The 26,522-nt window shown below is 53.0% G+C and overlaps 2 protein-coding genes across 2 annotated transcripts in view; one reads left to right on the forward strand and one right to left on the reverse strand.

The window, feature by feature from the left end:
* LOC133343278 (uncharacterized) overlaps positions 1–10,118 on the forward strand; it is a 34,679-nt gene extending 24,561 nt beyond the window's left edge. The window contains exons 2-4 of the mRNA XM_061552743.1: positions 4,142–4,244; positions 7,105–7,266; positions 7,672–10,118. Of these exons, the coding sequence (XP_061408727.1) occupies positions 4,142–4,244; positions 7,105–7,266; positions 7,672–8,618 (1,212 nt within the window). The 3' untranslated portion in view covers positions 8,619–10,118. The remainder of the gene's footprint in view (positions 1–4,141; positions 4,245–7,104; positions 7,267–7,671) is intronic.
* Positions 10,119–12,652: 2,534 nt separating this feature from the next.
* Positions 12,653–25,419, reverse strand: LOC133343287 (E3 ubiquitin-protein ligase NEURL3-like). The gene is made up of 4 exons (XM_061552760.1): positions 24,948–25,419; positions 17,957–18,184; positions 16,936–17,202; positions 12,653–15,587 (listed from the first exon to the last, which is right to left on the reverse strand). Exons 1-4 carry the CDS (start codon positions 24,979–24,981, stop codon positions 15,250–15,252), a joined length of 867 nt encoding a protein of 288 aa, XP_061408744.1. The 5' UTR covers positions 24,982–25,419; the 3' UTR covers positions 12,653–15,249.
* Positions 25,420–26,522: the final 1,103 nt, after the last annotated feature.

The raw sequence follows: 26,522 nt of genomic DNA on the forward strand, positions 1-26,522 counted from the left end.
AATAAAAAAATAATGAATGCACATCTCGGATAAACGCATCAAACCAACAAATGTAAAACATCGTCTAGCTAGCGTTGTTTGTTTATTGTGGTAACTTTACTTGATTGTTCATTTCCCAACAACTGCGTGCCTGTGAGCCAACCCACACGGTTCACGAGGCCCTTGTTGGTGAAACCGCCCGAGCAGATGTGGGAAGCCGCAAGTCCTGTCCTGCATCGCCAGGGTCTCCACGAACACCGCTCCTCCTCCTCCAGCGGCAGCGCGCTGCGAGGGCGGCGTGTGGGGCGTAAGAATTGTGTTCCGAGGTCTCATATCTGTGCACGTCGAGTAAGGTGAAGTGTCCGCACAGTTTAAGCTCTCGGGGGGGCAGACGTCCTCGCAGCGCACGACTCTTATTTCGTTTGAGAAATTCTGGTTGCTTCCGAACGGGCGATGTCAGCGTTGAAATGCTGATTGCTGTACTACGGCAGGCGTGGTGGTGGTGCTGCTGCGGCTGTGTTGTGGTGTCGCTGCCGGACCCCGCCGCGTCCAGCTGCGCTCTGTCGTGGCCAGGAACTGGCCAGTGCATCAAATCGCTGGCACGGCTCGCCTCCGTTTATTAGTTGTCCAGATAAAAGCGTTGGCAATGATTGTGAATCGCTGTTACGGATATGATGAACGCTAAGCGAAAACTGTTGCGTTTTGGATGGGAGTCAATGTTTTGCATTAAACGGACTTAAAGTTCCCCGCGGTGACTCCCTCTTGTCCTGTTTTAAATCAACAGTGAGCGTACAGTTTAAAGCAGGCATGGCAAACGTGGTTGCTCTGCGCCAAATGCTCATTGTGCGATACGTCAAGCTCGCAGCCCTTATCGATCTACTGCTGGATGGAGGTCTTGATGGGAATCTTGCATGCTGCTCAGTGCGGGGGGGGGGGGGGGGGTGACGAGTTGGCCTATGGCCTGGTCACCACGTGACTTGCCACTGATGTCAGCCGTGGCCAGGTAATGGACTCAAGTTGCCAGGTTCGAAGTTCCACGTGTATCACTACATCACTGTACACCACGTACCGCTTGCAAAAGTGTACTACTTTTAAATTTAGATTGAAAAACTAATTTCTTTAGAAGTGCTTCTCGTGTTTAGTTGTCTTCCCCCTGTACTTCCGGTTCGTAATGTCAGCTACGTACAGTTTGAAAGAAGTTCTACATATATATGTAATGCGTGCTTTTTTAAATACCCAGGGGAAGATTCTCAAACCTACCAGCCAAGAAGCAGTGTGCGTGCGTATTAGACTGCTGTGGCCATACCAGCCTTTGTTTTTGAAAGCGTGGCCTTAAAGAAGCCTGTCTGTATTTGTGAACATCTGTGAAGTATAGCCCTCACTATACAGATGGACAACTTGTGCCTCGCCCTGTGAGAGCGGACAAGCCAGCAGTTAATCCAAGCCCTCCATCTGTCAGGGCTTACAGGCTTGTCAACGAAAATAACACTGTCAAATTGGAGAATCTCCATCATATGAAAAAATGAATGTAGGCGGAGATTACGTAGAAAACAGCAACGTTGGCTGAGAGCAACAATTATTAGGACTCGAGGCATGAATATAAAGCAATCCTCAACGCTAGTCTGAACTGGCAGAGGACATGTATGGGCATTGCAGTGCTGTACATTAAATCCACCTTGCTTAACGATTTGTCTATAGCCTTAGAGTCCTAAACACACTGAATCAGGCAGCCAGATTAGGGTGGGACGTCTGCTGATCATGTGCGTACAAGGGCGGGCCCATGATGTAGCTGCTCACCCCGAGCTCTGAATGTCCCGAGTGCATTGTCCTTGTGCTGGTCGCCTTTTGGCGTCCTCTGGTCTAACACTGGTTGAGACTAGGCCCTAAAGAAAGTCGTCTCTGGTGTGGACCAATCAGTTTCAAATGCATACATACACTACCAGAGCATGGTTTTTTTGTTTGCATGTTCACCACGAGTTTGTGGTTAAGGCAGACCTGATTCCTTGCAAAAGGTTTCAAAAGGTAAAGAAGTGAACTATTTGTCTTTGTCAACGTGACACATTTTTACTGATTGGCCGTGTCGGGTGGTGGAGGGTTACGACACATTTATAAATAAACGCGATCTAAACCCAAAAATCGTTGATTATGAAAAGGTTTCAATTTGGTGTTTAAGCATATTAATACCTGTTTTATTGCTAGAACAGGTAAAACGTATTCTTGTACGTATGTTCAACTTCTTTTGCACGTACGTAGCCAACCGTGCTAATTGGAGGTTTGGGCAAGGTCGACAAACTAAACACAAAGTGGTTTTGAAGAAATTAGTTTTCTGTCCAGAGTTAAAAGTGCATAGCTCCAGTGGCATTCTAGTATCGGAAATAAGTGCGTTTTAGACGGCCGCAGGAGTGCGCCTGAAGCGTGCGATGCGGTAACAGTCTTTGCTCGATGGCCAGCCAAAAGTCGCTGTGAGGATCATGCGTATTATGTGGTGCAAAGGCGAAAAATAAATCTATATATATTTCTATTTTAATAATTGTACATAGAGCGCTGTATACACTTGCGTGCAGATTTGTGTGGGAATGTACGGGTATAGGGTGTGGGTTGCATGTGACTCTATGCTCACATGAAAAAAACAAAAATAAAGAATTCACAGATGGCAGTGGCATTTGGGAAGGGTGCTCTGGCGATAGTGGTTTGTCTGGGAAGGAGCCCGGCCTGGGCAGCAGGCGCCCCGTGGGAACGTGATGGAGAGCAGTGACAGCCGGGGCCCTGCCTGGTGTGGTAACGCCGCACACAGCCGGGGCCCTGCCTGGTGCGGTAACGCCGCACACAGCCAGCGTGCTGCCCCCAGCGCTGCACACGTGACACCGTAGCCTTATGATTGGGTACCCAGGAAAACCTCGCGGAGTCCCGGGACACTTTTTTTTTCCGAGCGAGTCCTGCCAAGTTTTTGCAGTAGCTGGGTGAAGCGGTTTATTTTTGTAATCTTCAATAGTCATTGGCTTGTAATTTTTCACCACAGTTAGTGTTTTTTTACGGGAGGAAGTCGAAGAACCTGGAAGAAACCCATGCAAAATAAAAGGAGAACATACTAACTCCACACAGACAGGTACCCGAGTCACGAGTCGAACCCAGGCTCTGATTGCTGTGAGGGCACGAGCGTTACCAACGTGCCAGCCTGCCGCGCGATAACCACGTGTGTGTGCATTTCTGTGTGGCCCGGAGGACAATCTTGCGTCCGTAGCCAGCGAGTTCACTTTTCAGAAACTGCTGATGTTCGTTCCGCGTCGTTGTTTGTCAGGACACTGCTTGTCGTGGCTGCTGCTGCTGCCCAAAACCCATTTCAGCACTTTTAAGTGAATATGCCCATGGAGTCACTAGTTTGTAATGATAGCCATGCATTTTACAACAAAACATTGGGATATCTAAACAAATATAGACGGCACGTTGCAAAACACACCGCAGCATACTGAAAATGTTTTGTCTGATTTGGGTTGAGCCGAGAGAAATTAACTTTTAATGCTGGCAACATTTCTATGAGAAGCATGTTTTGCATTTACACGAGACTTTTATATTTTTCAAGCGTCGTCTTTTCAAAGTGGCTCATTATTGTTCATAATTAAATTGCAGTCATGATTAAGCCTCTAACTGGCTGCTTGCTACTGTTTGATCAAATCCTAACTGAGACATCCGATTTTCATGACAGGATCCCCTTCATTTCTTTCTGTAACTCCGTCATCCATTGACCAGCATCGGTTGTGGTGACATTGGAGGTAATAACGGCAGCAGTGGTGATAATGATGACCATGGGTTCGTAACTCATAAAAACACCAGTAGGAATATGAGCGCCGTCACTTTCTTATCGGTGGTAATTATGAAGAAGAGTGCTAAAGTTCCACCCAGCGTCTCATGAATATCCACAAGTGAGACGTAAATTGGTGTCCCAAGTACCACGTTATGTTTGTGTGTCACGTCACAGAAGAGGTATAACAGCACTCTCCTCAGTTGTGGCTGCACCTGCAGGACTGGGGTCACACGACCAAAATTTGGCCGGATCGTTACGCGTGTCCGAACCCGAACGGGGATGAATCGGTGTCGAGCTTGTTTTTTCCCACAGTTTTTGATTGGGATTGCTTTGCCTCTGTGCGTGTGTGTGTGTGAGAAGGCACGGGAGCTGTGCCACGGCTCGCTGGGGCAGCCCTACTACTGCGACACGGGCCACTGCTGCGGCGAGTCTGGCTGTTGCACCTACTACTACGAGCTGTGGTGTAAGCGCCGTCGCATTGCGTGCACACGGGCGCACGCGGGTGGCCATGGTCACTTCGCACCTGAGGGCCACGTAGAGCCATAATCTGTAGTTTCTTCCATTCGTTTCTTTCTGCACGTGGTCTGGTAACTTAAATGGCTCGTTTTACGAGGCCAGGCTTAAGATGTCTGCTTTGCTCGGGCATGGCACTTAGTAAGTTAATTCATTTAACAACTCAATCGTGTACGTGCAGCACTTGCTTGCTAAGCAAACGATAATGTCTTCCTCTATTTGATGGGAATATGCTATCGGATGAAAAACAAATAATGTGGTCTAGGACAAAATGTAAAACACACTGAGATAATGGTTTTGGCATGCAGCGTAATGGGAAAAACCAGCAGCCTGCACCAAGCCACCAGGCGTATGCATTACAGTGTGTGTTCAATTTTGACATTGTTTACTTAACAGGAAACGTAATAATTGGACGGCAACCATCAAAAAAATATCCCATGACAGCCAAGTATCATTGAAAGCAATACTTGAAAGAGTTTCTGCATCCATCGCAAACTTGTGAATTTGATCGTTGCATTCATTGGGAACACACTTGCACACGCGTGTGAACACACACGTCGGCAACACACTCCTCCACTTGATGTGTCAGACTGACACAAGTTACTGGTAGCAAGCGTCTCTGGGTATGGCACAGCAGGAGTGGTGATGTGGCCGCCTTCCTCTCGCCGTTGTGGATTTTGACGCGCGGTACCAAGTACCCACGTTGCGCTATTTTAAATAGTTGGAGATGCTCGTGTCCAGTGTTTACTCCATCGTTTTCCTGTTTTGTCTGTACAGACCCCTGAGATGTGGTCGCATGTAGACGCTTGTGTTATTTGACGCCGTTTTCCACCGTTGTGATGCATGGACAAAAAATCTAACTCGGGTCGCTGGAATAAGAATCCATCTATATGTTCAGGAGATGAGTCTTAAGGACTGCTCTATTATTAAATGGGAGTTCATTGCCGTTTTAATAATGGTTAATATAAAAGGAGAATGTGTCGTAACACATACTTTGGCCACCATCGTGGATGTTATGGAATGTATGCCGTAGAATGTGCTCTTAAACAAAAGTCTAAATTACGTTGAGCTATTGGGCAGGAGAAAATGCAAGAAGGAACCAGATGACTGATCACAACTTCTGAAAGGGGACTTGAAATATTTTTAAGATATGATTTAATTTAAACGTGAACTGTTGTGCAATGACACCCAAGCGTAAATAATGTTTTACTATTTGCTTTACCATGTTCAACCAACTGAGCTACTTGCTCTTTCAGAAGCGATCTGGCCGCAGAAGTATCTCGTGTGGAAATTCGTAGCAGCCAAATACTCTAAACGCGTGACGTTGATTCTAAATGTGGAGGGAAAAACTGGGGGACCCAGAGAGAAATCTACGCGACCGTGGGGAGAGAGACATGCAAACTCCAAACATGCAGGCGAGGGAGATAACCATCTTGCCACCGCGGTGCCCCAAATACTACTATCAGCCCCAGCACGCGCTCCGCGATGTTTACATGCGAACAAGCACGGACCCATACAGGCACTCAAGGACACAAGCGCGCATTCACGAGGGACATTCTTTCCATCCTCCAGCTTTGCTGGGTTGGAATTTGACTTGATCTTCATCATGTGGATTTAAACGCAGGCTATCGTAGTGTTTACTCCGGTAAGAGGTAAAATCCTGGTCGGGGTTTCTCAGCCCGTTGTGCTAATCGCATCACTGGGTAGGGTTGTGTAGAAAGCCACATTGTTGCATACGAGGAGACGGAGGGACGGTCTACTCAATGCGTCTTCTATCTACATCCTCCGCACAAATTATCTTAAGCCCTTGACGTGCCGTGGATATCAAGTTGTCCACAATGAAGGGGTTTGAGCAGCGCCTCAACTAGGTTAATGCTTTTATGTTCTCGACATTGATACTTTGTGTGCACAGAGTGCAGCGATAAATGGTAATGAAAGCAGATAATTGGAGGGCAGCAGCAGAGGTTACGATGCAAATTGTTGGCAGATTCGGGTTTCCGTTGACGATAAGCAGCGGCGCTGTGAACCGACTTGATGTCGGATGTTTCCAATCCATTTAACCAGATTTAGCACTGTTAATGTAATTGCAGCAATAACGTGTTTATTTGCTTCTACGCACGTAAGCCACTTAAAAAATATCCCCAAACCTCGTAAATATAGTGGCTCACTGCTCGGAATTAATTTTCCGTAGGCACCAGTTGAGTGACGTAGTTGTTAGCGCACTGCACTAAGAATCGGTGAACTGAATTTGATTCCCAGCTATGGCTAACATGAGTGGCGAGTGATCTGAACTCGTCCTCTCCCACACACTCCTCGCCAACCCACACTAACCAATATGGTGAAGTATGGTTAAACATCCCTCGGCCAGCAGTGGTTTGACAAAGGGCAGTAAATTATATGTTTATATGCCTCGTGGACCTCCTGTGAATAATTGCGAGTGTGCGATTTTAAGCATCGAGTACTTGCGCTGGTATTCCCTTGTGTGTCTGTGTGGGGAGCGGTGGCGCAGTCATCAGTGCGCTGCGCTACGAACCTGGCGACCCGAGTTCGATTCCCGCTCACGGCCAACACCAGTTCCAATTATCTGAACCGGACCTCGGCCTCCCCAAGGTCAACTCTGCCTCAAATGAGTACCTGGTGCCGTGTGTAAACATTCTCCCTGGGGAGACAAAGGCAGTCGGCGTGGTGCTGGCCACCCACCCCCTTATGTGCTGTTTCAGCGATAATATGCGCTCGCTAACGGAACTTGCCCCAACAGTCTTTTAAGGCTATTCGGGTGGGTCTTTGTCTTTGCCTGTGTGTGTGAGCAGGGTTCTGGTTGGTGTGGTCTCTCATCATCCTGCTGAGCTGCTGCTGCGCTTATTACCACCGCCGCATCAAGATGCGCTCCCAGCTGCAGCAGCGACAGCGACAGATCAACATGCTGGCCTTCGAGGGAGCCAACAATTACCCCGAGCCTCCACTCGACATACGTAAAGGCTCGCACACCTGCACACGCGCACATGCACACGCGCACATGCACATCAGAGACAAAGATGGCCCATATAACCTTTAACGTCGGGGGGAGGTGCTGTCAAGCGAGCACCTATTAAGGCCAGCACGATGTACTACGGGATGGGTGGATGTTTGTATGCTGCACCAGGCATTAATATAAGCCTGGGTTGATCTTGGGAGGGCCCAGGTCCGATTTTGGATATTCATTACCAATGTTAACGGGAATCGAACTGGGTCTGTTAGGTTTGTAGTGCAATGTGCTAAGGCCTGCACCACCGCTGCCCGTGTATACATCATTCTAACATGCACCCTGACGTGAGGATTGTGTGCCTCGGTGATGGACAACTGTAAGTAATGCACTTCTCCCTCTATCTCTCTTAAAGGGCTCATGGCCATGTACAAGCTGCCGGCCTATGAAGAAGTGGTGTCTCCTCACAACACCCCTCCTCCTCCGTACAGCGCTCTGCATCAACACTCTTTGCTTACCAGCAACTCGGGGGACGGTTGCCATGAAACTCCTCGAGACGAAGCCGGCGTCTCGGCTGCCTCTTCCATGCGGTCGTTGACCCAGGATCCATCCACGGAAGCGGTGCCCCTCCTCGAAGGGGCGGCCGTCCCCAGCGAGGGTGCCCTCCAGGACCGTGCCCAGACTCGGGTCTCGTCGCCTACGGCCACTTGCGCTTTTGAAGAACCCGACCAGAATGATTTTTCAACGCAGGCTGTGACCCTGGCGAAGGCCACGTCCCAGCCCATTCTGCTGGATGACGAACGTCGGAGTTGTGATGGCACCCTGGCCTCTGCCCCTGACGACGTAGCGCACCTCTCCACGGGAGTGACGGCCAGCTCCCTGGACCGGCGTTCCGAGAACGCTGTCGGCGCCAAGCGCCAAGCCGCCGGGGCACCACCCTCTGCCCCGTCGGCTTCGGAAGGAACCGGCGCAGAGGTCGCCTCGCCGCTCGAGCCAACCGCCCAGCGGCCAGCGCCGCCGCGATGCCACTGCAGCTCCGAGAGCGGCCACTGCGGTCCCGGGGCGAAGGACAATGACGACGACGGCGGCGGTGGCAACGAGGAATTCCGTCAGCGACTTCTGACTCGGGACTCCGGCATCGACGTGTGCATGTGCGAGCATCGCCACGCCTCGGTCGCCCCGCAGTGCGGTGGCAGCGGCGGCATCGGGGAGAGCGATGCCGGGGCGAGCGTGGGGGAGAGTCACGGGGAAGGGGGGGAGCGCCTGGTGCCAATCGCCAGCATCCCGGAGTCGTGCGAACTCTGCGAGGCGCGACCCGCAGCTGCTGCCGCCTGCAGCAGCAGCCGACGGGGCTTTGCTTAAACCCATTGTTCGTAACAATGGGGAGACACAGGCACTCGTGTGACCGTGCGGAAGTGACGCGCGCACACCAACCACTGTAGCTCGGGGAAATAAACAAAAACACATTCTTTTGAGAAGACCTCGCCGTCGTAATTCAGCCTCTTTTTTTTTCACTCGCCTACCTTCGGTTGCTCATAGTAGGCTGTGTAATCACTAATTCACCTTGTGAATTCTGAGCTATGTTTTTCGGAACTAAAACTTTAGCATCGATTGCAGGCTTAGGACAATTTTACTTAACAGCTCGGCGCACTCCTAATTGCTTTATGAACTGAACAACTTTTGCTCTTCCAACTGTTGCGACAGTTTCGGGTTGGTGATTTGTGTCTCGAGTGTTCACTTTGCGATTTCCCTTCGTGTGTAAAACTGAAGGATGTGGCGGCGTTGACGGCATGTGGCCCACGCACCTCCCAGCCAACACCCGCCGGGCACACCTTTGCTCGACAGCCAATTGTCAGAGTTGGTGCTTTTCGATCTCGGGTGTGATGTGCTGCATCGCTTTTGCAGGTGAAGCCGTGAGTGATGATTTAGGTTTTTCCTTCCCCCACAATGCAGCACCCATCACGACAAGGGCGATGTTGTGGCACGCGACTCTACGGTGGAGATCCGCCGCGTGGTGGTTGCGTTGGCCAGGCACCACTCTGTTCTTGCGTGCAAAGTGCCCAATTTATTTTTGGGTTTTCGTTGAATCCTCATGCATTCCAGGTGTGGCCAATTAAAGGAAACTGAAGTCATTAATCCCACCGACATTGCCAAGGTCGTTGACGTAGCGGTTCAACCGCAGCATGGTGTGGTCGCCTCGCCACACACCTGACCTGCATGAGGAGAGGGCTTGTAGCTTCCTGTGTACTATTGGTTGTGTGTGTCGTCCTGTCGTGTGATGTTAAGAATCTTACCTGTGAACTAACAGCCTATAGTTGTAGACCGTGTCTGTGATGTAGGAGGGGTTGCCGAGGGTGGCTCTCAGCCAACGCCAAAGTGTGCATCCACGTTGTGTGGAGCATTGTCACTCGCTCAATATAATAATGATGAGAACATGTTGGTTTTCTTGGCTAACCAGCACTTATGCCTACAGCCGAGTCGTGATGTTAACGCGTTTTCCGTTATTTTGACGGACGTTTTACCATGGTGGGGCTGCAGTGGTGTTGAGTGGGTAGTGCTGATGAGTGCCGATTGCGTTGTAGTGCACGTATTAAATGCATTATTTACACGAAGTAATAAACTCATTATTCTGTGGCCCTTTTTGAAAATGATTACTTTATAAGCTGATATAAATATATATGGTCACTAGACTTCAATAGCCCGCTGATTTATATCATACTTGCGGTGCGCGGATGCAGAAATGCAAGTTTGGCGAGACCGATTCTACGTCTTCACGCGTGTGTCTTCGTGTAAGATTCGATGCATTTGGGTGGCCCTGGCTTCCACGTACTCTCTGTGAACAATAAAGTAATACTATTTTTACATGGAGAGGTCTGCGTGCTTTCTTAAGTTTTGAATTGATGTCTGTCAAATTAACATGAGCACAGATTTGCATGTAGATTTGTCTGCGAGCAGCCATCAACCAATTCCCACCCACAATTTAAAATGCCGCCCCTTATGGCCCTACCGGGAAATCTACTAAACAATGGCACACGGGGCATCTCGTGCCCTGGGGGGACCTCGGCATGATAAATGCCGGTCTCTCCGGGATTGCAGGACGCACTCTGTTCCCCTGTATTTGACAGAAAAATATTTTGGCCGCATGTCCAAATAACCCGGGAGCTGTGCGAGCCGCGATGTGCAACGTGTTTGACACCGTGCACGGGTTTAGGATTGCGTCTTACAATGCGTAGAATAGGGTCACGCAGCTCATGGTAAGCTCCTTTTCCTTAACGCTCCTGATGTTCAATCCGCTATAAGTGCATCTTTCGTCTGTCGTCCCCCGTCTCAAGGGGCATCGCATGTCAGTCTTGGGTGCCTTCGGAATTCCAAAACATGGAAGTGGCTCGGCACACGGAACAAAAGTGCTAAGACCGTGACAGCGCGGACGAGAGGAGCCGGGTTCCCTTGGTGTCCGAGCCGGGGAATGGTCCAAGCTGAGAAGAATGAGTCGCAGGTGGCGCTGTCTCCCTGCGAGTAAAGCGATTCTACCGAGTGGCCATGTTACTTTTTCATGAACGGTTAAACATTCAAATAAGTATTCCCTGTAAGCATTGCCCCATGGCGTCATGGGAATCGTGAACACAACACCAATACGTTATAAGATGGGTATTATGCAGGCCAGCCACAGACTTGTCTTCTAAAGGATTATCGCACCAACGGGAGATTGTGGCAACGTGAGAGTAAGGGTCTTGATACCACGGTGACTCTTCATGATAAAAGCATCGCTGGCATTGCAGAACGTTTATCAGGTGAGATGTTCAGCTTGTATCAAGGAGATATTGCTTGGCAACTTTATGCAATTCCTGGAAGGGAAGGGCTTGTCAAGAGCCCCAGATCTCGTTGGGTGCAGGGGAGGCAACGGGTGGATGTGGGTCGATTGGTGCACATATTTTTTCTACTTTCCACGCATCGAATTACACGTGCAATAATAAATATGATTTTGAGTTGTGAGCTATGGGGTCACATTTACCTCTAAACACGAGATAAGCCGTACCTTACAGCAACGGTAATCGATCACTTAAATGAGCCGCAATCCGGAATCGCTCCAAGTCATCAAATTGAGGCGGGGGAGGTTGTGGATCTCTGTGTTAAGGCCACGTGAAGCGTCGCAGATTCACACTCTCAGAGCTCGGGTGAGGGGGGGGGGCTCGGGTGAGGGGGGGGGCGATTGTGACGTCACGTGCCGCGTGCACCCAAAAAGGAGAGAACACCACCCCCCTGACGAGCCAAGCGACGATTCGTGAAGCGCCGGGGTTGTGCTGCTGCTGCTACTTCTGCGTTGAGTCTCGGTCAGCACGAGAGGGCACCAGAGATGACGCCGCCTGCAGAGCAACGCGCGCGCTGCGAGTCCACTCGCCGGGCAGGCGGGAGGAGCCGTCGAGGGCCGATGAGTGGGTTCGGCCTGCACGCGCCACTGATGTTGGCCGTGCTCGGGACTCGAGGTTCTCAGCACATCGCTTCTCCAGCGCTCCCCACCGAGCGGTAGGGACCGTGGCTTGCAAGGGCACGAGTTCAATTCCCAGGCAAGTCCGACTTGGTGAGAAAAAGCATCGTGCGGTGAGGATTCTGGGAAGCTGCGCCCCCGGCATAGGAACGTGGAAGTTGGGGACACTTTGACTTTCATCGCCAGGACACGCGCATCCCCTTTATGTTGTACTGCGCTTCCACAGCTGGATGATACCTCCCTCCCCCACGCTTTGCAGGTCACAAGGCATAGTTGACCATACTTCACCACGCTGGTCAGTGCTGGTTTGTGAATGTGTGGGGATGAGTGCGGAACACCGGCTGATGCTGCACACCAGCTCATGCTGAACAATAGCTAATGGTGCACTCCAGCTGATGCTGCACATCAGCTGATGCTGCACACCAGCTGATGCTGAACAATAGCAGATGCTGCACTCCAGCTGATGCTGCACTGCCCTCTACTGCCCTCAATGCCCACTGCACCTGTCAACGTGGCGAGCTGCTGCTGGCGCTACGAACCCCGGCCACCCGAGTTCGATTCCTGCTCACGGCCAACGCCGGTGACGATTATTTGACCCGGTCCTGGGTCTCTCCTGGTGTAACGGTGTGTAGTGAACATCGCCACTGGGGAGACCAAGGCGGCCGGGCGTGGTGCTGGCCACCCACCCCCTCGTGTGCCGTTCCGGCCTTCGTCGGTGCTACTTGCTAACAGCACTTGCCCCCACAGTCAGTGGAGGCTACACGGGGGGTCTTTGTCTTTGGTTGTCCCCCATCCAGGTGCCAGGTCCAGGTTCGATCCCAGCCCTGCCGAGGCTGGCGGCCGCGTTCCGCGTGAATTGGTCGCAGGCGACCTCCCAGGGCTCGATACAAACCCACTCACGACTGCAGGAGACTTTACATATCGTCATTGAAGACACCAGTTTAATTTTGTAGTGCAAATAATAATGACATTTTATGTTGTGCTTTAACATTGATAATGAAATATGTATATAAACTATATACTGTAGTTACAAGAGTGTGGCATCGTCGTCAGTACAGCAAGACTGCGATTCACTTAACTTGGGTAACAGAGTACACGTGATAGACACATGATAGACACATGTAAACATGAGAGGCGAGGTCTGTATAACAACGGGCAGGTATAAACCATTTAAACGATGCACACTATCGTACATTATATTAACTAGATTCTCCTTGAACACATATCGGCGTGTGTGTCCCAACAGTTACCTGGCCATAGTATATTTGTAATATCGGGATGCGTGGTGCCTCTACAACATTCACCACTTCGCAACGCCTCGCTTGAGTTCGGGAATGGTCTCTGGTGGCCATATGGATTGTTGTTGTTGTTGTGGCCGGGTGGTAGAGGGTGTTGCAGGTGAGGGTGTTGCAGGTGAGGGTGTTGCAGGTGAGGGTGCATGCGCCCATTTGCTACACAGTATGCATACACAAAACCATCGTGACCTTCAGAGTTCATTGAGTCGCACCTGCCTGCACCTCCGATTAGAGCGGTTGGCTACGTACGGCGCGAAAGAAGTCCCAACATACTCTTTGGTTCTTTCGGTAAGTCCCAACATACAGACGGACACAGTCAGCACTTCCTGTTGTAGCTAGAGTCTCGGTCTCGACGTCGACAACCCCAGGTGGAATTTTAGATTTCGTTGAATAATTTTATCATTGTCCAGTTGACTAAAGCAGTCACATGTTGAGTCAAACACTCATTAAATGTTGGTTTGAGGGACACAACTTTTCAGTGGAGTTCAAGATTGCCATCGCCGGTCTCCCCGCTCCGTGGCCTTCCACGTGGTCTGACCGTCCTCCTCAAATCACGACGCCTCGGGTCAACCCTCGGACACCGAGGACCTCACCCTTCCACCGGCTCGCGGTCGTCCCGCGACGAACCCCAAGACCGACTTGCTCGGCGGTCGCTCCGCTTGTCGTGGGACTTCAGGGCCACGATGCCAAACACGAACTCCGCTCGTCGTGGCCCCCGCCGCTGCGACGAGCGGCCGCAGCGGCGGGACGGCCTCTGGCCACTGTCTGGGGGCTTCATCCCAACGCCCGTGGTCGACATGACATGGCAGACATGGCACGGCAGACATGGTACGTCACGCTTCGGAGGCCGAGCGCTAGAGGAAGCGTGGCCGTGGGCGTCCCCGCGCGCGTCCTGCGTCGCCGCCGCCGCCAGCGCTCGCCACTGGCTCGCGGCCCAAGGCAAATGACCGCCCTGGTAAATACTGCCCGGTTAAAAAACTTCACGTGATGTGTGCCGGCAATCATGGTCTAAACGTACAAAACATTTATATTTACTGTCACATTGCCTCATTGGGTAAAGCTAGATGACAACTTCTGCTGAGAACCTTGCAGACAACGTCCAGCATATGCACCATAGCCTTGCGCGATAGAGATACCTTGACCAGTCCGGCGGCTCTCAATCCCTCGGTCGTGCTAGACGGTCACCCCGTAGCGGCGCCGTTGGAGGGGCCACTGAGTCACCGTGTGTTGGTTGTTAAACGGCCTGCAGCCTGCGTGTGCCTCGGTGGTGATTAATGTTTGGACCAACATCTCTCTCATGAAGAGTAAATGTTGCCACATTGAGATGCCGTTACGTCTGTGCACGTACAGCCCTTTTCTCAAGCCACTGCAGGATGAGTCGCGGGGGTTGATCGACTCCACTTCACCACACTGGTCAGCGTGGTTGGTGAAGATAGGTAGCATAGAAGTAAAGTACAATGGATTATGCCGCACTTGCCATCTGCTGCCCACGACTTAGCCCCTAAAGCGTGATGAGAACGTTGCGTGTGCGTCCATCTCTGCACTCTCCAGGCTCCCCTCGACTTCCCATCTTAGATCTGATGAGACCCGTACATTCTGAGTGAGTTGGTCATTAGCGTAGACAATTCCTATAATCATCACGAATGCACTACAGTATTGGCTACACCGTAGTTGACAAGCATCAGAGTTCTGAGGTTATGGAAATCACAGCATCAGGGAAAGTGCAACATTTGCGTAAAGTTGTTCCTTTATCGGGAAGAATTCTGCATTCCGTGTGCATTCGACAGCATCCACCAATCGTGTCTGTATGGTGTGCAGTACTTCGTCTTCTGTCGTACGGCGTGGTGCAGGGCGGCCGGCAGTCGACCGCACACCCCATCGGCCGTGCGACAGTCCGTGCTTCAGAGTTTGGGGGCGATCGAAAAGCCGGGAAGGCTCGCAAACCCCCGACTCGTATTTCGCGCCGACGGGCAGCACGGGACCCCGGGTCCTGCTGCGAGCGAACGCGAACCGCCCGGCGTCTGATCTCAGCTCACGGGTCGCGTCGCCCGCGGCCGTGCCGGGCCACGCACGGCACGGCCCTTCTGGCCTGTGCCTCCGCCCGCAGAGGCCTCCCGTGCCAACGGAGCTCGCTAGGAGCAGTCAATGTGGATGACGTTCGCTCAGAGCTCGCTAGGAGCAGTCGATGTGGATGACGTTCGCTCGGAGCTCGCTAGGAGCAGTAGATGCGGATGACGTTTTCGCACGGGCGGCGACACAGGGGGCACTCGCAGAGCAGCGTGGCGCACGTCTCGCACACGCAGTAGTGGCCGCACGGGACGAAGGCGGCCTGCCGCGGCCCGTGCATGCACACGACGCACTCCGTGCCGGCCGGAGCGCACGCGGCGCACACGGAGACGTCGCGCCGCCGCAGTGGCGGCGGCGGTGACGGCGGTGGCGGCGGCGGTGACGGCGGTGGCGGCGGTGGTGTCCGGAGCGCCTGGGGCGCGATCGGGAGAGTGACGCGTGCGGAGCTGCGCCCCGAGCAGACGGGCGGCTGGACGGTCGTGCCTGTTGGACACAGACACGGGTCGAGCATTCGCTGTGAACTCTCAATGGCATCGCGCACGCGAGACCCATAAACCCAGCGCTTGCGCAAGAGACGATTCGATGCAAGATGTTGAAATCTCTCCGATGTGTACGCCACGATATCCGACGTTTCACTACCGCGAGCCGTCGGACGCCGTGTGCCGGACAACACACGGCACAACCCAAACACACAACAGAGGACTGTACTGTCCAGCACGGCCGTGAAAGACCGACGCGGTGGTAATTTGGTTTTGTGAATGTTTCGTCTCGCCGAACTTCTCGTAATGGTGCCGATCAAATGCCGGTCCTGGGCCACGTGCTGGGATTCCTGACACCCAGCCGACGCGAGCCGCAGCAGTGGAAGTGAACGGCAGCTGCCTTGGCCATCGCTCGCAAGCCACGGCTGACGTTGAGTAGCGCTGGGTGGGGCGATGGCGACCAAAATTCCGCTGAGAGCGATATAAGAATATATTTGAACAAACTCGTTGTTGTTCTTGTCAAGAACGTACTGCAGGCGTACAGTTGCACGCAAAGTGGCACACACCTATACTAAAGTTTCTGGTTGGGCAGCTTTGATTTGTTTTGCCATAGCAATGTGAAGTTGTGTGCATGATTTCATTCAACTTAAATGTCCCAATCTCGTGTAAATTTGAAAGAAGCCTCCGAAGAGATAGCCAAACGACAACGGCTGCAGCTGAGTAAATCAGATGAGGGGAATGAGAACGTGAAGAGTTTCACCCAGGGATTGAAGTGGCTAACGAGATGAGAGAGTTGGAGGGAGAGTTGAGCGTGTGGGGATAGGGCTCGGGAGAGAGTGGCAGGCTGAGCTGCAAGTGAAGACATCTCAAAACTCGTCAAGGAGCGTAAACCACCACCACCGGGCACCCTCGCAGCAGCGGCGGCTCTTGGCTGCTGCCATCGAACAAAGGCGGCGGTCACCGCGTCGCGTGGCGCTTTCAGACGCGCTTCTGCGGCCGTCTGAAACGCTCTTCCGATATCAAGAAGCCACTGAAGCTATGCACTTTTAATTCTAGATCGAAACCTCAATTCTTCTGAACTGCATTAGTGTGTTAGTTTGTTGTTCTTCCCCTGCACCTCTGATTACCACGGTTGGCTGCGTACGATGCGAAAGAAGTTCAACGTACGCACGTGCGAACCTCCGTTGTTAATCTCGCGTGATTTTGACGAAAGTGACCGTAGCCCCCGGTTGACAAACAAAGACGCGGACGCAGGGACGCGCGGGGGGGGGGGGGGGACCTGGTGTGTGAGTGCGTGAGGAGCAGCAGCAGCAGTAGCAGCAGCAGTAGCAGCAGTAGCAGCAGCAGCGCACCGAGGAGCTGCACGTCTCGCGTGGTGCCGTACACGTCCACGACGGCCCAGAGCGGCAGCCGCGCCTCCACGCGTCCCTTCAGGCGCCAGACCCTCGCGCGGCCGTGCCGGCGCGAGCTCCCGGGCAGCCAGGCGCTGCAGAACATGCTGCCGTCCGCCTGCACCCAGAAGGCGATCTCGGCACCCTGCACGGCCAACTCCTCGGGCACGCGGTCCGCCCAGCTGCCGCGCTGGTCCACCAGGTCCGGCAGCGCATACGGTGGCAGCGCTGCACGGGCGCGCGGGGGTGGTGGGGGGGAGAAGGCGTGTGGGTTAGGCGGATGATGAACGCGGATTTTTCGGAGAAGGCCGAAGGTGGTCGTTTTGGTTAAATTGCTCGCCGCGATCGGCCGGCTCGCGTGGGGCTGAACGGCTTCGATTGCGGATGCTGCCACGGTAGCGCGGGTTCTGGGTGGCGACGTTGACGACCCCGGCACGTCGTCGTCACGTGCTCGGTGGACAATAGAGAGGGCTTCATGCAAAGGTACAGTCCATTGACAAAACACCCCAATGTGTTGGTGTTGTGCATTGCCCCACGACGCTCTCCGGCTTGGTGCTCATTCTGAGTGCATCTGCGCTGTGTTGGAGGCAGCTGTCCCGTGACAACTTTTCGTCTTCCCAGGTCATTACAAGCCCGCTGCGTGACGATAGACCACTCAATGATTGCTGCGAAAGTGTTTCCCAGTGTTTTCTCACCCCGAACCGCGCAATGGTGCACGGTTCGGGGTGACTGCTGCGAAAGTGTTTCCCAATTGTACCGAGTGACGCTGACACACGTGGGCCTACTTTTCCCAATTGGACCACACGACTTTACTTTTCTCTGAAATCACATCACGAAATCTGCAACATCCACTGGTAAGCAGCGTTGGGGCAGCGTTAACCGGGATCGGCCGTGGGGATCGAACCCGCGGAACTTCTTCTGCGACCGCCTCGAACCGCGGGGGGTGGGGGGGAGAGGTCGGCACGAGGGGGCGCGGACTCACGCAGCGCCATGGTGTCGGGGTCCCGGCTCGTGAACCCCACGCGCAGCGCCCCCTGCCACTCGGAGTCGCGTGGGCCCAGGCGCACGTGGACGCGCTCGCACGGGCGCACGGGCCGCGCGCTCAGCGCCAGCCCCCCGCAGAAGCCCTTGCGGCGCGTGGCGCGCGTGCCCCGCTCGTCCAGGCGCACGTTGGCACCGCGCACGGCCGCGTGGAAGTGCAGGTCGGTGCCTGGTGCGAGACGGGATGGGCGGGGGGGTCACGGGGGATGGGAGATGATGATAATTAGTACATTTTATAGAGCGTGATTCGTGCCAACAGCATCCCGCGACGCTGTGCATTCATTATATTTAAGGGCCAAATCTCATTTCCGTGGTTGGGTGTGCATGGTGCGAAATAAGCCCAAGACACACACATAGCAAATGGAAACCCTAATTCCAAGCGAAATAAAAAATGAATAAACAAAAATGTGTGAGTTTTCGTTGCAACGTTAGTCTTCGTAAATGTGTTATCCTCGTCACGGCTAACATCAGTAGCAAGCAATGTCTAAACCCACCAACCCGCACTGCCCAGCCTGGTGAAGTATGGCCACTCACTGACATGGCATCCAGCAGTGAATTAACAAAGGGATTGCGCATTTTTATATTTATTCCAGCATTCTGTCCACTGAACAAGGGTAGAGTTCACGAGCGTATACACAGGAGATGTATTATGACGTGCACATAGAGGATCGTATAAGGAGGTGTTTACATTACTACACGGATTCTCCTCGGGGCCCTCTGGTTTTTCCCTCCACATTCAGAATCAACAACGTTACGCGTTTAGAATATTTGGCTGCCGCTATAAATCCCCACGCGATAAGCCACTCCGATCGTTTGTGATAGCCACGTCGCGTTTGAATAAGAGCTACATAGCTCAGTGGGGCCTACCTGGAAAAAAATAATAATTCAGAGTTTTAACAAAACAGCGACGAATGCAGTAAGAGGCTGTAAACACCCTAAACGGAAATGAACTAAAATGTTACAACTGCTGTGGATAAACGCGATTTCTACTGTGGTTACTTGAGTACGACATAGCATTTACATCGGGTCAATTGTATCGGCTCGTCACGCCGTGAGAACTGCCCGGCGCCTTGCCACGTGGTGAGCGCATCACTCCGCACTTCCAGGTGCGCTTCTGCGGCCGTCTGGAACGTTCTTCCTTCCGATTTGCACGGTTGGTTACGCACGGTGCGAAATAAGTTCAACGCACATCACTACACATCACTATGCAGTACACTACGCACACTTTGCTATACACTGAACAATACAAAACTATACTAAATTGAAAACTAATTTCTTTAGAACTGCTAGTTGTTGATGTGTTTAGTTTGTGTTGTTTTATTACTTACTGTCAGCGCGCTAAAATAAAGTAAAACAAGCATGCAATGCAATTGGTATTTGCCAAACATCCCCCAACGATTACAGATATGATGACCTGTAAAAAATACTTCGTTGGGGAACACGTAGAGCAGCATTGCCCCCTGCTGAGAAAACTTGACAGTCTCTCTCCCAGCGGGCAATACACTCAATGGTCTACAAGCGACTGGACACGAAGCTCTTGATCGTCACTTTGGAGGAACCCCAAATTTTCTGCGACGAGTAATTAACACACGGGGTTGTATTTCCCAGCAGGTCGTATCTTAAATTAGCTTGGGAAACTGGAACTATTACGTGGTTCAAGGCATACGGTCGGCTTTGTTTATCGCGTTGCTTTGTCTCAAACAAAAAAGGAACGCGTACACCTCCGCGGGAGATGTCAAACAAACATTGGCGTCAACCCGCGACGTCGCGTCAACACGATGTCGCGTCGACACGACGTCGCGTCGACACGACGTCGCGTCAACACGACGTCGCGTCAACACGACGTCGTGTTGACGCCGGGACTGCGATTAATGACGTCACAGGACGCCGCCGCCTGCCACACAAACCCGTGCGTCTGGTCACCTGGGTCACGGCCTGTGCCATTATCCACAAGGGGCACCGAGGTAGAATAATAATAATACACTGCACAGGACGAGCGCAGTGGCACTGGTGCCACGCATTCGGGATAACTTGACACATACATGTACGTGTTTACATTCTCGTCACTCCATGCTGGATGAAGATCTCCCCCATGCCTTTTGGTCATGGTGGGGGGAGGGGGGTGTTGATCGACCATATGGTAGGGGTGCGTTCATCCCCAGGACAGCCACCGCCGACTCATCTACTCGGCAGGAACGATGGGCCGAGTCGACCCTCAATTGCGAGTCGCTCGCCCTCGCGCCCGGCCGGTTACCGTGTTCCCCCAGCTCCGAATGAATGAAGGGAACGACCGAACGAGAGGAAGGATAGACGACGACTCTTACACGGCGAGGCAAACCCGGCTGGCTTCAGCGTGCGACCAGCCTCGCGTGGAAATTCTCGCCGCTGGCGCATGAGATCCACCAGCCGGTCAAGAGACCTTGTGCGTCCCAGCACCACGCGTGCTCGTGCAGAGCCACGCAGCAGACACACGGCCCCGGCACAGCAGCGTGGAGTGGGGCCGAGCTCTCCACGCGGCAGGCAGACGGACGGGGCTGGCAGGCGACGGTGAATCCAGATGGTAGCCGTCGATATCACGACCAAGAGGCGTGGGAATGAGCGCAGAGGAGGCTGTGTGTATGTTGAACTTCGTTCGCACCGTACGGAGCCAACCGTGCTAATCGGAGGTACTTTTGTCGAATGAGGGTGACTTTAGTCCAGGTCAGGCGTCCAGGCAGGATCTCGTATCGGTGAGCTCAGCTTGAAAAGGGCGCTCACGGAGAAGACCCCAGGGAGACTCAACGTGAATGGAATCGACACCGAAGCCGAGCCACCTTGGAATGAGTCCCATGTGGGAGTGTTTCTGGTCTCAGCTGGAATGAGTGTCACGTGGGAGTGGTTCTGGTCTCAGCTGGAATGAGTGTCACGTGGGAGTGGTTCTGGTCTCGGCTGGAATGAGTGTCACGTGGGAGTGGTTCTGGTCTCGGCTGGAATGAGTGTCACGTGGGAGTGGTACTGGTCTCGGTTGGAATGAGTGTCACGTGGGAGTGGTTCTGGTCTCAGCTGGAATGAGTGTCACGTGGGAGTGGTTCTGGTCTCGGCTGGAATGAGTGTCACGTGGGAGTGGTTCTGGTCTCGGCTGGAATGAGTGTCACGTGGGAGTGGTACTGGTCTCGGTTGGAATGAGTGTCACGTGGGAGTGGTTCTGGTCTCAGCTGGAATGAGTGTCACGTGGGAGTGGTACTGGTCTCGGTTGGAATGAGTGTCACGTGGGAGTGGTACTGGTCTCGGCTGGAATGAGTGTCACGTGGGAGTGGTTCTGGTCTCGGCTGGAATGAGTGTCACGTGGGAGTGGTTCTGGTCTCGGTTGGAATGAGTTGTCCGCTCGAGGCCGTTCCCCTTCCTACAGGGATATTTGATGACGACACCCAAGTCCCTTGTCGCTGTGATGGGGCATGGAGAGTAGCTCGTGGCCAACCCACGAGCGGCGCTGCCGAGTCGCCTATGCAGTGGAGGCCAAGGGTTGGCGGATCACCAAGTCGCGTGAGAATCCCACACATTTGAACTTGACTTGATGTTCTGCTCGCGTGGCTCCAGTTGGTTGGTGCGACGCATGCCGCGTGTCCGTCGCGTCTCGACGCGGAGGGCATCTCGCATCTTCGAACGCTGTTCAAGTCGGGAGTGCGATCTCGATCGCTTTCGCGTTTGGCGGCCAATCGGTCAGCAGTTCGAGGCGGACGGAGGAGAAGAGAAACACAACGGGCGACCACAAAGACTGGGTGAAGACTGGGTGAATAGTAACGGCAGGGGGGCCGCTCGTTATGTTTATTTGCATGTATTTTTTTGAATCACCGCCGCGGGCAGTTGGCTCTGCGGTTGTTGGTTGAACGTGAGAGGGACCCCCCCCCCCACCACTACCCCCCCCCCCCCCCGCTCTCTGCGATTGTGCCCGCGACGCCACAAACGAGCGTGCGAGCGCGTCCCGACAAGCGCGGGCACGAGTGGAGGCGCGACGGCCTCGCGTCTCCACTCCACCACAGCGGCCCCCCCGACCCCCACAGCACTCGCTGCCTCGCTCGCCGTGCCTCGCTGCGTTCACGCTTCTACAACAACACGCGCGTGAAGTTAGTTCGTTTTTTTTTTTACAGTGACACCCCTGCAAGAAAATCTCTATACATCATTCCCCGTGGTCGCGTGGATTTTTCTGCGGGTCCTCTATTTTTCCCCCTCCACATTTAGAATCAACATATATTTGGCGGTATGATGTATTACGAGCCTTTTGCCCGTCCAAGGACGGGTGTCTTGCAGCAAATCTGAAACTTGCAAGCGAAAAGCAGACCGCGACGTGATATTCATTGCATCAATTCGTGTGCACTTTGTGAGGCCGCGATGACACGGACTTATTTCATGTAAAGGTTAATCCCTTGTTCATCACGACGTCCTTTTTAATTGATGTCTCAACAGCGTTACGGAGATCGCGTGGCGTGAGGGTTCTGCCTTTGTAGTGAGGGTTGTCAGTTGACACCGAGGGAGGAAACTCCCACTCACTGGCCTCCGCCATCCAAACAACAGCCACGCAGAGTGACTCCTCCGAAGTCAGCGCACCAACACCGATTGTCCACCCTCGTGTCAGCGACCTGCGCTTCACGGCCCACGCCAGCCCGTCCCGGTGTCCCGACCATCGTTGTGAAATCACCACCACCGCAACCACCGCGTACCGAGCTGTGGGCTGAGATCTACGCTGACTGCGACATTCGCTTTGGGACTGTTTGCAGCTGGAGCCCGTGGTGGCTGCACCTGATACGTGGCAGCGGGAGACAGAACGTGCGGTGACATGGAATGCAGGGCGGTGACTCGGCGGTGAATGGGAGAGGATAGCAAACTGTGGAACTCGATGGGAATTGGCGAGAACTCGGGGACCATGGGTAACTTGCTGCGATGAAATGGCTCCTCGGAGTAATCATGAGAGGGAGGAACGTTTTCTCAACACAAATTGGACACATGCTGCAGTGGGGGGGGGGGGGGGGGGGAGAAACCACGACGCTGCTCCCTTAACTCATTTAAGCGGAAAGCCCAACGAAAAAAGTAATAACCTTCTGTCACATATACAAGCACACGCACTCCAGGCATGCAGCCTCTTCCAATAAACGCGTGTAGATCACAAGGCCATGCATAAAACCATCGCCACCTTTATGAGGCCGCGCATCTTTAGAGGCGCGTGTCCGCTCGACAAGTCGCTCCTCCCATGGCGAGACCCTAAATCCACGGGCACAGAGGGAAGTTGCATCAACAGAGTCGCGTGGAGAGGGCCCCCACCCCACAGGACGGCTCGAGGAAACCGCTCACCGCCCATCGGTAGTTCCCTGAGCGCACGCGCCTCGAATGATCAGCCACGTGGCCTTGCAGCTGCACTTAACATCCCATCACCGCGATTTGGTTCGAGTAGACATCGCACGTTCACCCTGCGTCGAAACGCAACGGCATCTCAAGACACAGCCACCAAACGGTCTCACGTTCACGTGGCGTGGATCACTCCGTGAGAACGTAACAAGTGTCACCGTGCCTCCTCCTCGATCACACGAGCATTGCCTGGCGCTAAGTTCATTTCGAAACCCAGTAACTGGTGCTGTTGGAACTTCCACATTTCTGCGTCGAGGATGAGAATACCCATAGCACTACTGCACTGCTGTTGACTTCCTAAATAATATACAGTATTCAACTTTACTGGCCCCAGAAGGATGATGGGTTGAATCGACCCATGGCCAGGATCTTAACTAGAAACGTTCTGATGGTGAGGTGAGCACTCTGCAGCATCATCAGTGATGGGTCTTTATAATGGATTCTGGTCCCCATCGCAGGAATGTGGAATTTCCACCACGGGCACCGATACGCGCCTGACATCACTGGTGTAGAAATGCCACCTCCTCTCGTGCCGACCAATATCGTCGGCTGTCGCTCAACGCGTGAGTGGCCACACCTCGCCTTCTCAAGGGCGAAACGAATAGCACTCGAGACAACACGCGTCCTGTCCGATACAAACAAATTTGTCAACAGCGCTTCCTCACGAAGGATGTGTACGATGTGTGACGCTTCCCCTTCGAAGAAGGGCCAGTGCCTGAAACGTCGCCGATTGAACACCGTGCTCAAGTCGTGCGAGTTATGTGTGTGTGCTTGTGTCTGTGCTTGTGTGTGTGTGCGTGTGTGTGTGCTTGTGTGTGTGTGTGCTTGTGTGTGTGCTTGTGTGTGTGTGTGCTTGTGTGTGTGCTTGTGTGTGTGTGTGCTTGTGTGTGTGTGCTTGTGTGTGTGCCCTGCCAAATCGCAGCACTATCAGCGAACAACTCGATTGTCTATATCGCCAGAGCGTCGTGTAAACACCTCGTGATGCCGCTGGATCTAATCTCCAGCGAATTGTCGTGCAACAACAACGACAACAACAATGTCAACATCGTTGCCTGATTTTTTTTCACCGCCCCTCCTCCGGTTTGTGCTCAACCAGCGCACCGAATGTGACACAAACACGACCATCTAAGTCAAGAGACACACATTATGACCCAATTAGAGTCCCCTTTCAGATACAAGCTGCAAATATAATAAGTGTACACCACGCTATTCTTCTCTCTCACTCTCTTCTTTAAACTATTTGAAACATTTTATGTTCCACCAGGTGAGGTCCACATGAGCTATATCGCTTGTTTTCAGAAGCGACCTGGCCACTAGTGACAGCTCAATGCGTGTTGATTCTAAAATGTGGAGGGGGAAACCGGAGGACCCGGAAAATAAATCCACGCGACCACGGGGAGAAAGAAAATGCAAACTACAAATATACAGCAGCAGGCGTCAGGCTCGGAGTCGAACCCACGACCTCCTGTATACCAAGAGAGGTAGTTAACACATCTTGCGGCACACCTCTGTGCCCATGTTTGCATGTTTGGGAGCATTGCGAATTGCTGTACCTCGAACCACGTGCTTGTCCATCGCGTTCCCCATTCCTCCTCCTCCGGGATGAGGTCTCCGCGGCTCCTCCCGGCTCCTCCCGGTTCCTCTTACCGCAGCTCACGCGCCTTGCCGAGACTCGGACTCGTTCCGCGCACAAGCCCCTGCGACCCGGACCGGGACTCAAACCCGCGCTCCACAACGCAGCTGCGCTCCCTGCAAAATCTCTCCCCAGGCGTCACGCCCAGGCTCGTCGTGGTTGTCCGTGGACACAACACGTGGACACAACACGTGCACGCACGCACGGAGGGAAGGGCAATGTATGTGCGTTCAAATTCTTTCGCACCGTACGCAGCCAAACGTGCTGATAATTCACTGTGCTCTGGCTCACGATATGGCGTGGAGTAGTGATAACGAGGCTGCCGTAGTCTGCCTGCCTGTTGCTCGCTGTTGCTCTTCCTTCCCGCGCGAGCGTTTGTTATGAAGCTTAAGATGCTGGCGGCTTTTATAGACGCGTGTTTCTGCGTGTGTCACGTGGGCCGCGCCGAGCTCAACTCACGCGTCCCTCCCTCCCTCCTTCCCCCCGCCGAGAAACGAGAAGCGCCACCACCCCGCCTTCCCCCCGCAACACTCCCATCCATTCTACTCGGCGGGGACGGGGCGAGTTCCACATTTTACTTTGGGAAAGTCCGGGACGTCAGGACTGCGAAACCCCCGGACTGTCCCTGCACAGGACGCGTGGTGCCTGCAGGACGATGTGACACGAGGCCGCGGGGGAGTTTCCCTTCGCGTCCCGGCACGGGCCGCTGGGCCGTCAAGCAGGCTGGAGCAGGGAATCCCCTCCTAATAGAGATCACGACAAAGCACTTGCAAACAGAATCAGATGAAATACAAACTGCTGATTTACACTGTTTGTGCGTGACATCGAAGTGAATGTGTTTCTCTCTGTATATTGTCATGCGCAGTTCACAGAAGTTCAAAACACGTCCATATCTGATTATTATCAGCAGAGAGTTTCTGTTCATTGTTTTGTGTCAGTCTCAGGATAGTTGTGCTGTTTTAACAATGATATCACCCGCCACTGATGTTAGCCGTGCCCTTCAGTCAAACTCGTGCGTATCCGGATTTAAGGTGCTACATTCCCAGCGTCTGAAATCATTGGCTATCGAGCAATCAATGTCCTCGCGTCGGCTTTGGTGACCCCATCGTGATGTAAACTCGTTAGTTTGAAGGGATGTCGCGCGCGTTATTACAGAACTCCTCGTCTGGAGACGAGAGGACACTTGACAAGTCATGTCCAACACCCGAACTGGTCAATGCCATTATTTGGGATCGCGATTTGATTCTGGAATGTATGTTTAGATGGTTTGATGATTTACTTCATCTGTGTCTTGTTTGTACAGTTTGGTTTTCTCCATTCGACTCAATGGAGCATCAACGCATCAGTGACATAATTTGCATTAATCGCACGTAACTTATTCTCGCACGCAAAATTCATCAGTATATATTGTGAGGATGACAATCGATTTCAAATGGTGATTCTATGCTTCGTTAGATGCATGCGAGAGTGTAGTTGATGGTGATCAGTTTTATTT

This window comes from Lethenteron reissneri, chromosome 17, assembly GCF_015708825.2.
Source record: "Lethenteron reissneri isolate LAM-NWPU_2019-01 chromosome 17, ASM1570882v1, whole genome shotgun sequence".
Lineage (NCBI taxonomy): Eukaryota > Metazoa > Chordata > Hyperoartia > Petromyzontiformes > Petromyzontidae > Lethenteron > Lethenteron reissneri.